The sequence below is a fragment of the Neurospora crassa genome, linkage group I, assembly GCF_000182925.2.
Source record: "Neurospora crassa OR74A linkage group I, whole genome shotgun sequence".
Lineage (NCBI taxonomy): Eukaryota > Fungi > Ascomycota > Sordariomycetes > Sordariales > Sordariaceae > Neurospora > Neurospora crassa.
The window spans coordinates 1,628,994-1,646,042 of record NC_026501.1 but is presented as its reverse complement, the minus strand read 5'-3'; the positions used below and the strand labels follow the sequence as shown (position 1 = coordinate 1,646,042).

Below are 17,049 nucleotides of genomic sequence, written 5' to 3'. Positions count from 1 at the left end.
TATTGCGTGCATGCCCATGCCCATGTCGAGAAGCTGCAGCGGCTCGCGGGCCCCGGGTCTTCCTTTGGCCCCGTGGACCAGGACCAGAACGGATGGCAACTGCTCCCACGCATGGCAGGATAACCTTTAGGTCGCGGATACGGGATGTGCGAGGGCAACACCCCTGCTTCTCATTGGGACTTGCAGCCAATTTTATACATCTCATCCCATCTGGGTAACACAGAGTATCTTTGTGTCACGGAACTCTCCAGGCGGTCTATGGTCTACCCAGTCGGTTATTAGCAGCCGGGCAGCAAGTCTCTGAAGGACAACGGCCGTTGAAACAATGGATGATGCTCTTTGGGCCGCCTGCTTTTCGTGTCCTTAACGCCCAATCTTGCAAGTGTTCGGTGTACGGCTAGGTACGGGGACGCGCCACCAAGGTCAGGCTCACCTTTGCCCTTGCAGTCCGAGTCCCCAACCACCGCGAGAATTGTACCTTCCTCAGTCAAGATGATACTTTTACCCAACCGACGTGATTGGAAACAGGTCCTGGAAATTTCACCATACTTACTACTACTGTACCTACCTAGGTAGTCTACTGGAACAAACGGTGAGTCGAACAAGTCGAGATTTCGTCGCCTGACCTAGGTGACCTCCCGAACGGAATTGCAGCTGGTGCCGCCACAAGAACGAACCTGCCGGCATCTCCTGCTGACAACTAACCGGAACACCATTCACTACCTAGCCTTTCACTTCGTTCTGCTGCCACTTTCTGGGTGGGGCTCAGGAATTCTTGTATCTTTCACGTCCTGATAATTATTTCTTTGGACAAAGTAACCAGTTGCCCCTCTCAGTCACCCGACAACACACGGATCGCCACTGTCGTCAAGGCTGTTTAGTTGCGGCCGGAAGTATCTGGACTCAAATACCAGGACTCAACCGACTCGGCAAACAGTCGTCCATGCGACAGGCAAACATCATGTCCTCGAACGAGAAGGATAAAGTCTCGACTGGAAGTGCGGCCGAGAAGGCCCTGGCTCACAACCCTCCTCCCGGTCTGGAAAAGGCAGAAGGAACCCAAGCCAGCGCAGCGAAGGCCCTCGACGAAAACCACCAAGCTCCGAGCACCTCGACAGATTTCGAGCAGCACAATGGAGATTCCACTGTAGGAGATATCTTCATCGAACCTTCCGTGGCAGCATTACTGACATTGTCATGTTCAGCGGTTGAGTGTCCGCAAAGCAATGGCTCTAGCAGCCTTGGCTTGCTGCTGGACCAATGCACAAGCGCCTCTGTATCTGTTTGGTAAGAAGACATTGATTGTGGTGCTTGAAGCTCAAATCAATTAGTGGACATCCAGCTAACCGATCTACCAGCTGCCGTACCTGTCTTCATCTACCGCGATCTTGGAGGAGTTGATCGCTGGGTCTGGTTCATAACTGCTCACCTACTTGCCACTGCCGCCATCTCTCCTTTCGTTGGTCGTTTCTCAGACGTTTTCGGACGCCGCTGGGTTGCTCTGGCCGGAAGTAGCTTCATCGTTTTTGGCCAGATCATGTGTGGTGTTGCTGAGAACATGGATGTCTTCATCGGTAAGTCCATCCGGAACAGCTTCCCTGTTGAGACCGATCCAATGCTCCATACTGATATTCTAACCAGGCGGAATGGCTCTCACCGGGATTGGCACCGGTATCAACGAGCTCACGGCTCTCGCGGGAACAGCAGAACTCGCCCCTGTTGCGCATCGTGGCTACTACATCGCCGGCATGATTCTCACCATCATTCCTCTTTTGCCCTCCGTCATGTACTCCCAGATCATCTCGGCTTTCTCCACATGGAGGTATATCTCGATTCTCACCGGCGGCTGGGCATTGGTCGGGCTTGTAATGACAGCCCTCTTTTATCATCCTCCTGCGCCGACAGAAGGTCTCAATTGGAAACAAAAGCTTTCGCTTATGAAGGATATGGATGTGGTCGGTGGCTTCTTGTCTATCGTTGGGCTGGTTTTGCTGGAACTTGGTCTTTTGGGTGGCGGATATCAGGTCAGTGGAAGACAGGCAATGCTACGATCGTTTCGTAAAGGCTCTATCTAAGCTTAATGACTAACAAACACTCCCTAGTATCCGTGGGCAAGTCCGAGAGTCTTGGTTCCCCTGATTCTGGGGTTCTTCGTATTGATTGTCTTTGGCATTTGGGAGTTCAATCGAGCCAAGACACCCATGATTCCCAGAGACTTGGGCCCGGCTCCCCGTACACTCATCATGACCATGATCATCACCTTCATATCCGGTGCCAACTTCTTTTCTGTTCTGATGTTATGGCCAAGCGAGGCCTATAATGTCTACGGCAACAAGTAAGCAATTCTCTTTTGTTGAATCTTGCACACATCTTCGTCCTGTTTCCATATTCAAACTCGAATCACTGACGTAAAAACCCATCTCCCTAGCCCCTACGGCGTCGGCTTCCGCGGCATGCCCTTCCCCTTCGGTATCCTCGCCGGCTGCGTCATATCCCTCTACCTCATTGCCCGCTTCCCGGGTCATATCAAATGGATCGTCTTCCTCACCTGCTGCATCATGACAATCGGCTGCGGCGCCCTTGCCTCCGCTCGTCTCGACAATATCCACGCCATGTACGCGGTGCTCTTCATCGCCGGCCTAGGTGTAGGCGGCATCGTCGTACCCGCCTCGACCATCGCCACTATCATCTCGCCGAGAGACTTCATCGCTACGATTACAGCCTTGACCATCTCCATCCGTATCGTTGGCGGCGTGATAGGATACACGGTCTATTACAATGTCTTCGTTCAGAAGCTGGTTCCGCAGCTTACAAAATTGGTAGTGGAAGCATGCATCAAGAGCGGGATCACCAACAAGGAGATCATTGGCGTGGTGATTGAGCTGACGGGCGCTTCGCTGGTGGACGAGATCCGCCTATTGCCTGGCGTCACGGACGAGAGCTGGGCGGTGATCGTGGCGGCCGGCCAAGAGGCGTACGTGAGGGCGTACCCGTGGGTGTACTACTGCAGCATTGCCTTTGGCGGAGTGTCGATTCTGGCGAGCCTGGGCATGGAGGATATCTCAGGCTTGATAGATAGGACGGTTATGGTTCATATGTAACGGAACCATGGCTGGCCGGCGCCTTGGGGTGCATGGCGGTGTCTTTCGGGCGGCGGTTTCCTCGATTTACATCCACTAGCGCGGAGCAATTCGACAACTTCTTACCAGAGCAGCAAACGATGCGGTCTTTGTCAGTTGCATATGTTGATTAGGAGGATTTGCTGGAGGTTTGACCTTGGGGGTATCTGGGGAGGGATGTCTCGAGCACCTACTTCGCTATAATATCGGGAGATCCATGTATACACTAGGAGGTATTCGATCCTCAAGGGACTCGGAGACGATTTGGTTGATATAGATAGTATAAGGCTGCATGCAGGTGGTCGTTTTCGGATGTCTGGAGGCGGAACATCATGGACGAGGACTGTTCCGACCTATATGCCATAACGTTAGTTTCATGTAGATAGAATATCGACTTTCATGTCCTGAAACCACCCGGGCGGACTGCGAACAGTACGAAGATGCCATACTTATATATTTTGCTGTCATCAGTAGTAACACTACCGATGCAACCCGAAATCTTGATGAGACCTTTGGCCGTAGCCTTAGCGGGCAATCAACCACCTAGGCAAGTGAGTCAGTCCAATACCGCTCGTTGTATTTAATAAAGGCTGTTGCAAAGCTGTAGGAGGGATTACGATAATTCAAAAACACATTGGCTATAGTCCCTTGGGATATCTTTATCCAGGAGTTGCCTAGACTAGACGTCAAGTTCAGAGGTGTGATAAAGATGCTTGGATGCGTAGTAAGAGTATACTATAGGTCTAAATGTACTGACTGTAATGTGTTCGGTCTATCTTTACTACCATTCGGTTAAGGTCTCAACGATTTCGTCAGGGACGAGCCTCGTACACTACATTCGCATAGCCGCAGGAAATATACGTGCGGCTTGTCCAACGCTCAATGAAGAAGTGTCTGCTCACCGTCTCCATCTACCTCTAGGGACGATTCCCCTTACTGGGCAAGTATTTGCTCCTAATAGTGTGCCCGATCATGCTCATCCGACTACCAATCGTTCCATCCTGCATCCTACTGGCTAGAGCTTCCTCGAGTGCTGACTGAGTTACCGAGGCATCTGCATTGAAGAGTTTGGTCAATATATCGGTTGTTCATTCACATCCATGTCGTCTTCAAAGAGAGGAAAAGGAGACAGGATGACGGAAAGACTTTCGGGACAAGGGAACAACAACAGGAACCACCAAACTCACCATCAAGATCACTAAAACTACTCCCCATACTCGGCGCCCCTTCGCTTCCTTCTCTCGACAGCATATCTATCCTTCTTGGGGACAGTGGGCCGGGGAGTCTCGCTCCAGGTCCACCTGTACCACCTGCACCACTCGTACCTACACGCAGTTCACCGCTAGCAAGTCGACGTGGGTTGCTAGGAATGATGGCCGCCGAACTGGTAGACGAGTCTGACGTTTGCGATTGGATCGTGGATAATTGGGGATGATTCTTCGTACTGCTCAGGCTGTGACCGTGACCAACTTGCTGCTGCTGATTTTGTGATCCAGACGACCCTATCCTGTTTCGAGGGGACGATTGATGGTCGCGGTAGTTCAGGGGGAGCTTGGTCACGGTTGCGTAGAGATCTAGAGCGCCGCTGCCGTCTGAGGTTGAGGTGGAGCCTGTTGGGTTGTTGCTTTTGTTGTTGTTGTTGTTGTCACTGTTATGACGTTGTTGGAATTTTGGTTGGTGTTGCTGTTGCTGTTGCTGTTGTTGGTGCTGGTGTTGTCTGGTCCGAGTAGGAGGGAGGAAAGCGAGCTCGTCATCGTCATCATCAGAGGCTTTACTTTGGCCTGCTGATTGAAAGCGTGGAGGGCGGCGGATGTAGCGGCTTTGCATTTGCTCGGCATAGTCTGAATCGTCGGAGGATGGTGATGTGGAGGCGACTGGCGATGGCGACTCTGGGGGCCGGTAGGATCGGTTATCGTCTGTTTCGTGAATGGCATCACCGGAAGAGGCGTCTTTGGTGTTAATGGACAAGAGTGATACTCTCCGGCGTTGCGGATCGCTTAGCCTGCTGGCTATCTTGTTGTTTGTCGTCGTAGGAAGGGCAGCACCGAGGCTCGGGTTCTGCCCTGGGATCAAAGTGGTTTGCGACGAGTTGCGCGAGATGGCTGGTCGTAGAGTGTTAGAGGACGTCTTAGCGGTGGGTATCCCAGGAGTATTGACATCGTCTTTCGGAGCGAGAGCTTCCTTGCGCATGGAGAGAGCTGAAGTACGGCCGCCGACAGAACCAGCTCTTCTCAAGCCTTCGGCGTACCCAACAGGCTCGCCGCCGGGAATCGGTGACGGAGCAGCGGAACCGCGACCACTCGCGGCTTTCCTCATCTGTGCCCGCAGTTGGGCAGTGTGTCGCTCGGTCAGATAGGAGACCATCTGGAGGAGGAACTCGACTGTGACATCGAACTGGACTGCCCTATAGCGACGCACAGTGTCAATACTCGAGGCAGAAGCGCACCGCCAGGGACGAGGAAGACTCACAGCTCGTGCCCTAGATATCAGAGTCATTAGCATGAAGCCTGCATTGTGGGACAAGTTAGACTTACAGTCAATCTCTGTCTGCGATACCCCTGAGATAATCGTCCATAGCGCTTCGGATTTCCTGTCGTCCCAGCTCACCTTGCGAGGTCAAGTTAGCTGGCGTGATTCACGGGGACGACTAGAGACACAGTGCGGGAAACGTACTGGTGGAGGATCAACGAAGTCGCCCCGATTGAAGGGAAGTCGGACATAGACATGGTATCTGGGTTCCCTTCTGTCCTGGTTGGAGGACGAGCCTGGCCTCTCTCTGAGCGACATGGTCAAATCCGAAGGGGTGGTCAACAACCAAGAACAAGGAAAACTGCAGAAATGGAATTGGAAAGGGTGTGTCGTCGGTCTTATACCAAGTCAAAGGCTCCGGACCACGGAGGTACACCGGTGAGTAAGTGCTGTGCTGTGGGTGTGATTGAGTGCATCATAGCGTGCTGCGTACATAGTACAGCAGTCAAGACAGCCAGGGCGCCAGGGCTCCCGTCCAGGCAGGCAGCGCTTATCGATAAGTCATGCTAGGTCGCTGATGCTGGCTGCTAACGGGACCCTACCCGTCGAGCGAGGGGTTACCGTCCAATGCCCGCTGGGACAGGGGACAGGGTACCTAGAAAGGCTGTTGTTGTTGCTGCCGTAGCAAGAATCCCAATTGGGCTGACGTTCAGCAGTTCCAGTCCAGCACTTTCAGCATTGAGGTGATAGCGCATCGAAAAATCCGTCGCGTCGCATCTTCATTCGCTGGGCATGCAACCACCACACTTCTTGTCCTGAACCACCTGCGACACTCCGACCAGTCCGACAACTTCACATTCTCTCCTGGTACCGGCAGGAGCTGTTGGAACAAACCGGAAGCTACAACTTACCGCTCCTACCGTCCTCTAGGATCATCACCGTTATCCGACCGCGAGCAAACACCCTGCACATAGCACATAGCAATTGCCCATTTTCCACATCACTACGAGATAGCTTGCCCAATACCGTGCCTGACATGGCGCCCTTGATCCTCCACAACGTCCCCGATGACGAGCTCTACGTCGGTGACGACGGCATTCAAAGACCTTATGCCATGGTGTTCCCACAGTTCGTTTGCCCGCCGTCATCTTAGGCTTGACAAACCAGCTCCGATACTGACTTGAGATAAACAACAGCCAAGATGGTCCCCGCTCGAGAAGGGCAGTCCACGAGACAGGCTCCTTCGGCAAGTCAACACGTCGGTCGCGGTCCAAGACAGCAACGCCAGCCAGGAGGGAAGATGCCACGATAGCCGCCGCCGACCGTGTATTCTCGAACTACCTCGCGAACCTGAACCCAGACCAGAATCTCACAGCCGCCCAAAGGAAACAGTCTCTCATACCATCCTCCCTCGGCGATGAGAACGCCGCGCCCACCCAACTGTCTAACAAACACCGCCCGACCGAAGTCATACTACGCGGCTATCGCTCCGTCTCGCACCAGTACGCCGCCATCAACCACTACGAGGAGCTCGCCGGGAGGATATGCGAGGATTACCCACGCGACCCACCGCCCGAGAACAGGCGGTACAAGTCCGAACTGCGCGACCCTCTTTATGCGCGAAGACGGCCCTTGACTGCCGAAGAGCGCGCACTAGTCAACAGAGTCGACGGCGGCGAGCACTGGGTAAAGGTGACGTTTGATTCCGCCGAGGCCGCCGAAGCAGCCATGATTGCCTCTCCCCAGGCCATCCTCGGCCACCTCGTTTTCGCCGAACCGTACGATGGCGTCCCACCCGCCCGCGACGAAGCCGTACCCGATAACGCCTCCTTCATCAGCAACGGCGTCACTCCCGCCGCCACAAACAACCGCCGCGCTTCATCTGGTCAACAACCACGCTCCCGTGTGACCATGACCAACCCCTACACCTCCTACCTCGACAGCAACGGCAACAACCAATCCCCTTCCTCCTCCCGCACCGCCGATACCGGCACTATCTCCGACACCTCCAGCGCAACCATCACCTCGGCGGCCATGGGCGCCGTAGCCGGCGCCTTCACGCACGGGCTGGACTCGCTCGCGCACTCGACCGCGGGCGGCGCCCACCATTTGTCTTCGGTAGTCGACGCCCAGGATCCGGACAGCGAGTTCTGCCGGGCAATCCCGACGGTGCGCAAGGCTAAGCTCCTGCCCGTCGACCAGGCGCTGCTTCCTGCTCCTTCGTACACGCAGCGCGTGCTGAACCACGTGCCGCTCTTCAAGTGGTTTAGTGGGAACATGATTGGGAACGAGGTGCCGAGGAAGGAGAACGGCGAGTTTGACTGGGATCGGGCGAGCCTGTACTGGAAATTGATGTGGTGGCTGGATGCGAGGTTGTGCTTGTTTAGGGGGGAGGTGTTGAGTGCTGATAAGGATGAGTGAGTTGGCTAGGAAGGGCGTTGGGCTGGGTGGGAGGTGGACGTGTTGGCAAAAGGCGTGATGGATGGATGGATGGATGGATGCGGCAGGATGGTTGGATCATGATATGGACCATGGGGGAGAAGGCTGCTGTTATATGTTAAGCATCGGTAGCGGCGGTGGTGATGGGGGGGAATGATACCAATGTCGAGAATTGCTCCAGATTGAAGAGTACGTTATATTGTGCATTAAGCTTGTTTAGCTTGTCCTATAAGACGTTGTTCAAGTCTAGGTTGATCCTTTTCGCGCTTTTCCTCACCTACAAGCAGTGAACGCAGCATCACAGAGATCTACGGTAGTGGTTCGAACTTTGCGTAAAAGACTTTTTCAAATTCATGACTATCTAGACGTGAAGAAAAGAGAAACTCAGGACTCAGTGAACAACGTGAAACAAGAAGAAATCTATTTGCCTGCCTGCCTGCCTGCCTGTTTGGTGCGCATTGTAACTGGTGAGACGAAACAAATCGTCATGCAAACTAAGAAAAAAAAATAAAAAAAAAATAAACACAAGCTAACAAAATAACAAATACTCCTGAAAGCTATGTAATCGTAACAGTCGTGAACCAAAGACGCAAAACTCAAGTCAGCCAGCCCATCAAAAAAGACCGCCCGGTACGTTCGTTCATACTCGTACTCGTACTCCTGCCAACAGCAGCACTGAATCTACTCCTTTTTGTACGGCTCCCTTCACCCAACAGGACTCGCGGCGCTCGAGTCCCTAGAGTCCCCGGAATCCCTGGAGGTACGTGTGGTGCTCGGCCTCCTGCTGCTCGCGCTCGTGCTCTTCATACCCATGTTCATGCTCATATTCATGCTTCTCGTTCTACCAACAATCTTATCAACGTCAAAAAGACTCATCAGGATCCTGCTCGGATCACGGCTGGCGGCCGTTGGACTTGCGGTTCTGGTATCTGTATCCACACTCCACCTCCTGGTCCTTTCATCAGTAGAGGATGGTGTAGAAGGTAACCGAGCCAGAGCCGGTTCTTCATCGACCTCATCATCGTGGTCGTGACTCGTCGCCGACGGTAGCAACGGCCAATTTCCTTAACTAGCCGTTACCGTCGCCATTTGCGTGGGCGGGGTCATGGGGGTTATCGTCGGCGTGATATCATTCTCTTCTTCGCCCATGTCCCCCCTCTCTTTCTTTTCGCCATGGCTATTTTCCCCGTTCTTTTCGTGACTGCCGTGAATAGTATACTCGTCCTGGCTCTGGTACTGGTCGTCACTGCTGCTGCCGGTGGCGACATCCATTCTGGAGGCGGACACAAAACTCATCAACCCACCCGCCGATCCCGGTCGCCCGCTGTAGCTCCAGCTCCCGTCTCGCAGCTCGTGCTCCTCGGAGGGAAGGGCGGATGTGGATGCGGCAGACGGGTGCTGTAGCCTCTGCAGCGAGCTGCCGGTCAAGCTCCGGTTGATGCCTAGCGAGATGCTAAGGCGGCCGGAGTAGCTGCTTCGCTTGCTGCTACTTTGGTTGCTTCGCGGCCGAATCTCGTGCCCCTGCTGCTGCTGCTGCTGTTGCTGCTGCTGCTGTTGTTGTTCCTCGTCCGGCTCGGTAGGCGGGCGGAAGCGGTAGGGGATCTGGTCGCGCCAGGGAGAGACGAGGGCTTCGTCGTCTTCGTCGTCATCGCCGTCAGCAGTGCTGTGGCTACCGGGGAGAGGGAGGGTTAGGGATTGGTTGCCAAGTGGAGAGAAGAGAGCGTCCTGTTCTCTTTCGTCGTTCTCTCGGGGCCCGGCAGTGGGGGATGGAGGGTCGGAGGCGCCGAAGAGGGACTTGGGATTTAGAGCAAGAGGTTGCGGTTGAGGGGAGAAGGGGCGTGGTCCCCGCGGACGGTTGACACCTTCAGAAGAGAAGACACTCTCCGTGTCCTTGTCTCGTGGGGGTGTGCGGGGAGAGTAGACGACTGTCGATTGGTTATCGGGAGAGTGAATAGCGCCTGCGAGGCTCTATTGGAAGTATTGATTAGTCTCGTACCCCCATGTCTTCAGTGTTTCTTCTCGCTTTGGTGATGGTTGCCTACCAGTCTTAGGGTATCTTCTCTTCCCCCGCCTGTTGTATCGGCGAGAATACTCCTGGGCGGCAGAATGCTGAACAGCTTACTTCCCTCACCAGCGCCGCCGCTCGCTATGCCGCCATCGCCGGCACCGCCTGCGACGATGTTGCCTCCTGCCCCACCGAACCTGCCGTCAGAATGTCCAACGGTCCTGTCTGCGATCACATCCTCGCTGGCGAAGAGATCCTGACCCTGTTCCAGCACATCCTCAAGTCCACCACCTGTCCACCCCTTCCGCGCCATACTCTCGAAAATGTCAATTTCGGCTCGGACGAGCGAACAGCTTGCTTCCACGATACGGGCGCTGGTGTCTTGACTCTCTCTCAAGAGTGTCCTGGAATGCTCGCCATGCAGCGTTGTAAGACCATCCAACTTAGTGGTCAACTCAACGAGATGGCTCCGGAACTTGGCCACGTCCCTTCGGCGCTGCTTATGCAGCTTCATCCCTTCCTTCTCCAACCGTCTGATCTCCTTGGACTGCACGGCCACCGCGCTCGCATAACTCTCCTCTTCATCCTCAACCGCGCCACGCCACTTGTCTAACTCGTGGAGAAGAGGGACCTCGAACGAGCGGTAGACCGTCTCGGAGAGAATGTGCTGGTGGTTGGCAACGAGGTGCTGCAAACCAGCGACGGTGAGCAGGGTGTCGGCCGTGCAGGTCGACTTTGTGGTGCCCTGAGCTGCGGAGGTGAAGCTATTGGCCATCAACAGCGGGGGAGGACCGCCGCCTTGACCCTGGCCGCCTTGTACCGGACTTCCACCACCTCGATCGGAGGGAGCAGACACGATCTGTTCGGCGCGGGCTTCTTTTAGACGGGCGCAGGATTCGAGAGCAGAGCCGAAGGCGGAGGCAGCAGTGGAAAGTGAAGTAAGGGCCAGACGGAAGGCCTTGGCGGAGGAGACGAGGTCTGCATATGCGGCCTGCGATGCTTCAAGGTCGTGCTTGGTAAGGACAGCATGCGCCTGTTTGGGCGGAGGCGGCAGTGGCAGGTTGAACTGCGACAGGTTCGCATTTGCGGTAGAGGCGTATGAATAGGTTGGGCTCGATGGCACCGGAGGTAGTTGTGAGAGGGTTGGCGAGGGAGGTGACTTGGGCGCCATGCTTATACTAAGCAGAATCTAGAAAATGGCGGCTGCTTGCCTCTATTCCGGTGGCTGAAGCGCTGGAGGTCTGGACTCTGGAGGTGAGGTTGCTGCGGATCTCGAGGGCGTCGATCGAGATGGGGAAAAAGACAAAACAAAACAAAGAAATTTTGTTTACTCGAGCTGGTGCGACATGGGAAGAAGAAAGCCGACAACAAACAGGTCGTAGGTATTTAGAAAAAAAAAAAAATAGAAAAAAAAAGTAATGGCCGGGATCGTAGAAGGTTGGCACTCGGCTCGAATGGTACGATGATCGCAACAGGCTAGCGGATAGGTGGTATCTGGAATCTGGGATTCTGGGTACGAGATGCCCCCGCTGTAGGAGGGGACGGTGGAACCCTTCCCTTTTGGTGTTTGAGTCGGTTTTAGACTTTGTTATGCCTCCCCCGGCCCAAGGGCGCCTCTACACTACACTAAAATTGCCTTGTGGGTGATCGCGCTATCGTGGTAGGTGGTAGAGGCGGGTTCTACACCCACGATACCTCCGGCTATGTACCTCTACCTAGGGAACCTAGAGGTCCATACCTATGCTCCAGTCCCGTCGCGAGGAGGTGCGCAACCTAAAGAAGGGACAACCTGAATGTTGTGACAAATTCTCGAGGTTATTTTATAACTCATTTCACCAAGAGCAACGAATCGAGATCTCTCAGTCAAGACAAGCAAGAAAACGAGCAACGAGTGGCAACCTGAAGTGGCTGTTGTCACCGTCGTGCCAGATTGTTGGGCAATGCAAATGGGATGCTGGGATCCAGATGAGGTGACAGCAGGACCATGTCCAGTTTTCGGGGATTTTGCCAGTGGGGTTTCAAGCGTCGGATGGAGCCACGACGACTCCTCGAATCCAGCGAACGTTCCCAAGGGAAGGCTTGTGACACTGACGACGGCCAGCATCCCACATCAGCGGGCCACTGTCACTGGACTCGCAATCCCACCCCCCACTGATAAGATTGACTAACCGTATTCGGGGGAGATCGCCGCGCAAGCAACTGCTGTGAAACGGGAGCCATCGTGTTTCATCATCACCCAACGTCCAGACGAGAAGCGCAAGCGGGTGTTAACGCGATAATGATGTCCTTGAACGTGTGTGGTGCATGGCCGATTGACGAATGATAGATAGTAGTGTACCTGTTGGGAGTCGTGAGTTCATGACATGTACACTACACTAAACACTCCAACACCCCCCCCTGTACTTCCTGATGCCTAAAAGCATGCAACGAGACAACGATCAGATGTCCAACAGCACAAACACACACAAGCGGGCAAAACGTCTGAATCCAAAATACCTCCATGTACCCAGGCGGTATCAGAGTATTACCTATGTATGGGGATATCCGACAAAAGAACAAGCAAGGCTGTATTTGAAGCAAGTAACGCTAGCATATTCACCATAAAAGACTGGACCTATAGCTCGGACTTCTGCTCCGACTTGTCAGCCACCTTGGGCAGTCTCTCGGTCAAGAAATCCTCGATCGCATCCAACTCCTCCAGGCAGGCAGAGTGACCCATACCCCTAGCAATCCCAGGCAGTCAGCATGGAAACATTCGAGAAATTGATCGGCACTGAGATACCGAAGGAGGTACTTACGGATACGTCGTGAACTTGACATTGTACCCCATCTCCTTGAGCAAGTCACGGGTCATCGTGCCCAACTTATAGTTGACAACCGGATCCGCATCGCCATGGGCCATGAAGATGGGCGTCTCCTTGTTGAACTCGGGCTTGGGCACGAGCTCGGCGAACTTGAGGCTGAGGAGGAGATACGAGGACAAGGCGATAATGCCGGCCAGCTTGCATTTGGCAGTGAGGCCGCTGAACAGGCCCATGGCGCCGCCCTGGCTGAAGCCGCCGATGACGATGCGGTCGGCCGGGATGCCCGAGTCGATCTCCTTCTGGATCAGATCGTGGAAGTAAGCTTGGCTGGTTAGGATGCCGGCCTCATCCTCGTTGCGGCGGAGAGCTTCGGCGCTGCCATCGATGGCGAACTTTTATAGCTGTGGTGTTAGACTTTTAACTTTGGCGGGGACGGAGCCAGGTACTACACAGAGTAGGTAGGTAAGCTTACAATGTCATACCAACCAGGCATCTTCATGCCCCAGTTGGCAGTGATGGGAATCGAAGGCGCATGGGGCAAGATGAACTTGACCTCATCAAGGCGTTGGCGGCGACGCCATTGCTCAACGGCCGAAGCCCAGCCATGGCCAGTGTCGCCAAGGCCGTGGATGAAGATGACGGTGGCCGTGTGCCGGGCCACAGCTGGGACGAGGAGAGGAGGACGGCGGGCAAGGGAGGCCATTTTTGTGTGTGATGATTGTATGTGTTGAAAGTCAGTCCAACAAGAAGCTGTTTCCCGGAGCAGCGATGGCGTTGTGGTTGACTAGCGCCGTCCGAAGTTCACACGTGGGGCCGATGCTTAACCGGGGTCTTTGCTGTTGGAGCGGGGGAGCTTCGAGGAACGGATCTCGGAGCCGTTAGTGGCGGGGATGGTGGAAACCCGGCGAAGCGGGGCCTCCCGCAAAATACGGATGGTGGGGTAAGCCGGAGAAAAGTCTGGTTCCCACGTATAACCCTAGAGGAAACCTGGTAGCCCATGGAATGGACCCCAAGCATGGTGGGGACACCACTATGTATGTCTAGTCCGGGTGTGTAGTGTAAACCACCAAAGTCGTCGGACTTGTCGGCGTTGAAGCGGGGGTTGCAGCGGCGGAAGCAGGGGCCTGTGCATTTGCCTGACCAACCTGCTGACGAGAGCATTCTTCAGCAATCTTTCACCACCTTCTCGGCGTCTGTTTCACGGAAGCCAACGAGGTCACATCATGTCATGGGCTCCGTTGTGTCAACCGCTCGAGTGGAGCCGGAGCCCATCATGAATGGACCGCGATGATGATGGAGACTGGGGATTGCTTAGACATGCTTTCAAATCGAATAAGTTCTTATCCCTTTTTATAGGACAGACTCGCTTCTGTTGTGGCGGTCATCAAGGTGTTCACACCCTTGTTTTCAGCTGTCTGTTGAGCCTCATTTCACTCCTCCTCCAAAACAAATGCCTAATCCGCGGCCCCGTAGCCGACCTCTTATGATCGTTCCTGTTCTTGTTGCCGCCCTGGCGATCCTCCTGGCTTCCTCTTCAACCGCTCGCGGCCTATTCTCCCGGGTCCGAAGCGAAACATTCAACAAGTTCACCACAGCTTTGAACAACGCCCCCATCACCACCACCACCTCTACTTCCACCTCGCCGCTCCAGGCCGCCGCCACAGCGAACTTGACCTCTTCCAAAATGGGCAGACCCCCTGTGTACTTTTTCTCTCACGGAGGAGTAAGTTTCACTCACTCATTTCTCAGTCACTCCCGACACTTCAATGCAAAACCATCAACTAACACCCTCTCTCAGCCCGACGTCCAATACAACACCAAACACCCCGTCTACCCCGTCCTCCAAGCCATCGGCAAGGAAATCATCCAAAAAGTCAAGCCCAAGGCCGTCGTCGTTTTCTCCGCGCACTGGCAAGCCACCCCCTCCGAGATCCACCTCAACAACGGCGATGGCCCGACAGACCTCATCTACGATTTCTACGGTTTTCCCGACCACTTCTACAAGGCGACTTTCCCTGCTACCGGATCCCCCCAACTAGCCGCCAAGATCCAGCAGCTCCTTACCAAGGCAGACATCCAGTCCAAGGGTCTCAAGCGCGGGCTCGACCACGGCGTCTTCTCGGGCTTCAACGTCGCTTTTCCACCCAACACCGACCAGGCCATCACCGTTCCCTTGGTGCAAGTCTCGCTGTTCAAGTCGGAAGATCCGGACGCGCACTATCGTCTGGGCCAGGCGGTCGAGGAGCTCCGCGATGAGGGCGTGGTGATTATTTGTACCGGCATGACGGTGCACAACCTGCGGGACATGCAGTTTACTTGGGGCGATCCCAGGCCGCTTCCCTACGCGGTCAGCTTCGATGATGCGCTGAAGGAGGCGGTGGAGGGCGATGCGGAGGGCAGGCTGGATCGGATGAGGGAGGTGGTTAAAAGGGGGGACGCCAGACAGGCGCACCCGTGGATGGATCACTTGATGCCCATCTATGTGGCGGCGGGCGCGGCGGGGAAGGATAAGGGTGTGCAAACGTGGACACTGCATGAGGGGAGCTTTGCTTGGGCGCAGTATCGGTTTGGGGATGTGCCTGAGGAGTAACGGGGGGGGGGGGGGGGGGGGGGGTTGAGTGGAGGGAGCGACATCCTGGGATCGGAAAGGCGTTGTCTTGGATAGAAGAGAGAGTAATGTCCATGACACAGTCCCAAATAAAAGTATTCCAATAACATCGATATTAACAATGGTAGGCATAAGGAAAGCACTGGGCCTCCCTCCACAAGCTGGAACGAGAACGCGACGAAAATGCTACAACTGGTTAAAGTCTCCTGGCCTTAGGCCCGCCCATTTCACGTATTATCACCAACTTCCAATCAAGCACCCCTCCGCGAAACCACACTACCACCGTGAGTAGCGCTATCAATCTTCGCCAAACTCTCCTTCATCCGCTCAACAAGCCACTCATGCCGCTCACGCGCAGCTCTGCCATTGCCATGGCCACCATCATGGATGAGACTACCTCTACCGTCAGGCATAACTATCGCTTTCGCCGCCGCCGCCGCCGCCGCCGTCCGATGGATGCAGCACATCCCAGCAATAAAACACTCCTCACAAGACTGGAAATACCCACTCACATTATAACCAAGTCTTTCAGGACTCTGCGGTGATTGTGAGGGCGTGGGGCTTCTGGAAGAGACTCCCTGAAGCATCAGTTCGGCGCTGTTGCTGTTGTTGCGATGGGCTTTCGAGAAGCTCTGGTTCGGCGTGACGCCGCTGTAGGAGGAGGCGTCCCCTCCATTTTCCCTTGGAGGAGAGTTCCCAGCAGAGGCGTGATTTGACGCTGGGGTTTCGTTGTTGTTGTTGTTGTTGTTACCATTGCAGCAGGAGTTACTTACCAGGGCTCTGTCAGTCATTCATCACGTACCACGACAAACGAAGATCGTCTTGAGCCCATCGAATATGTTACTGGGTTTGAGTGCATGTACTCACTTTTGGTTTTCGATTTCCTTTTCTTCACCTCTGATCGGCGAGCGAGGGCGGTCTTGGTCTCCCACAGACTCCTCAAACTTTCCATTCGCATGTAGATATCCTTCGCTCATCGTACCGTCATCGTCCTCATATGGACGGCCGTGGCCCTCTTGTCCTATGTTTATATGACTCTGCGCGATCTCCTCATGATAGGCATGGTTACGAATGCCTGCGCTAGGCTGGGATCCGGAAGGCCTGCCTGTCTCATGCAGTTTTGTGAGTCTTTGTCATGTAAGAGAATCAGGAGAGAAATCAAGAGCCAGCGTCAGTATCAAGTCAATAGAACTTACCACAGGCAATAGCATCGTCGAGGCCCTAGTCATACCTTCATTAGCAGGTGATGGAGAATACACAAATGAGATATGGGATGCCTTCGTGGCATGGAGTTCTATTCAATAATCATCAGAGTCTTCTAATACATTCAGCAAAGCGGACGTACATCTTTGCCCACCTCGAGCGAGGATGTTGCGATATCATGAATCCACGAGGCTTGGCGCGGATAGGTAGCCATTTTGGTAGCTGTTTCCAACCAGTTACTTCAGTTTGGCCCGACAGAGGACAAATCCAGCTGTACAATCAGCTCAAATGACTGGGACCTTTTGATTGACAAGATGGTAGTAAAGAAGCGTATCTGAGAAAATTGGAAATGCCAAACGAACGGCTAACACAACCGATAGTGTGACAGAAGCCTTTGAGTGG

General features: G+C 54.4%; 7 protein-coding genes across 7 annotated transcripts; 3 read left to right on the top strand and 4 right to left on the bottom strand.

Moving 5' to 3' along the window:
* Positions 1-961: 961 nt before the first annotated feature.
* Positions 962-3,526, top strand: NCU02023 (MFS drug efflux pump; the record flags this gene model as incomplete). The annotated part of the gene is made up of 6 exons (XM_959552.3): positions 962-1,147; positions 1,206-1,287; positions 1,359-1,574; positions 1,642-2,024; positions 2,103-2,335; positions 2,429-3,526. The coding sequence occupies 6 exons, from the start codon at positions 962-964 to the stop codon at positions 3,099-3,101; spliced, it is 1,773 nt and encodes a 590-aa protein (XP_964645.3). The 3' UTR covers positions 3,102-3,526.
* Positions 3,527-3,820: 294 nt separating this feature from the next.
* Positions 3,821-6,041, bottom strand: NCU02024 (hypothetical protein). Its single transcript, XM_959553.3, has 5 exons — positions 5,793-6,041; positions 5,654-5,726; positions 5,589-5,598; positions 4,307-5,523; positions 3,821-4,173 (listed from the first exon to the last, which is right to left on the bottom strand). The coding sequence occupies exons 1-5, from the start codon at positions 5,904-5,906 to the stop codon at positions 4,037-4,039; spliced, it is 1,551 nt and encodes a 516-aa protein (XP_964646.2). The 5' UTR covers positions 5,907-6,041; the 3' UTR covers positions 3,821-4,036.
* Positions 6,042-6,294: 253 nt separating this feature from the next.
* On the top strand, positions 6,295-8,384 carry NCU02025 (hypothetical protein). The gene is made up of 2 exons (XM_959554.3): positions 6,295-6,716; positions 6,785-8,384. The coding sequence occupies exons 1-2, from the start codon at positions 6,625-6,627 to the stop codon at positions 8,007-8,009; spliced, it is 1,317 nt and encodes a 438-aa protein (XP_964647.1). The 5' UTR covers positions 6,295-6,624; the 3' UTR covers positions 8,010-8,384.
* NCU02026 (hypothetical protein) lies at positions 8,371-11,412 on the bottom strand. Its single transcript, XM_959555.3, has 2 exons — positions 10,070-11,412; positions 8,371-9,995 (listed from the first exon to the last, which is right to left on the bottom strand). The coding sequence occupies exons 1-2, from the start codon at positions 11,201-11,203 to the stop codon at positions 9,093-9,095; spliced, it is 2,037 nt and encodes a 678-aa protein (XP_964648.3). The 5' UTR covers positions 11,204-11,412; the 3' UTR covers positions 8,371-9,092.
* Positions 11,413-12,340: 928 nt separating this feature from the next.
* Positions 12,341-13,854, bottom strand: NCU02027 (acyl-protein thioesterase 1). Its single transcript, XM_959556.2, has 3 exons — positions 13,309-13,854; positions 12,831-13,228; positions 12,341-12,755 (listed from the first exon to the last, which is right to left on the bottom strand). Exons 1-3 carry the CDS (start codon positions 13,537-13,539, stop codon positions 12,647-12,649), a joined length of 738 nt encoding a protein of 245 aa, XP_964649.1. The 5' UTR covers positions 13,540-13,854; the 3' UTR covers positions 12,341-12,646.
* NCU02028 (aromatic ring-opening dioxygenase LigB subunit) lies at positions 13,855-15,585 on the top strand. Its single transcript, XM_959557.3, has 2 exons — positions 13,855-14,559; positions 14,635-15,585. Exons 1-2 carry the CDS (start codon positions 14,287-14,289, stop codon positions 15,424-15,426), a joined length of 1,065 nt encoding a protein of 354 aa, XP_964650.2. The 5' UTR covers positions 13,855-14,286; the 3' UTR covers positions 15,427-15,585.
* A 110-nt stretch (positions 15,586-15,695) lies between these two features.
* Positions 15,696-17,011, bottom strand: NCU02029 (hypothetical protein; the record flags this gene model as incomplete). The annotated part of the gene is made up of 4 exons (XM_959558.3): positions 16,790-17,011; positions 16,641-16,665; positions 16,312-16,549; positions 15,696-16,212 (listed from the first exon to the last, which is right to left on the bottom strand). Exons 1-4 carry the CDS (start codon positions 16,859-16,861, stop codon positions 15,696-15,698), a joined length of 852 nt encoding a protein of 283 aa, XP_964651.3. The 5' UTR covers positions 16,862-17,011.
* Positions 17,012-17,049: the final 38 nt, after the last annotated feature.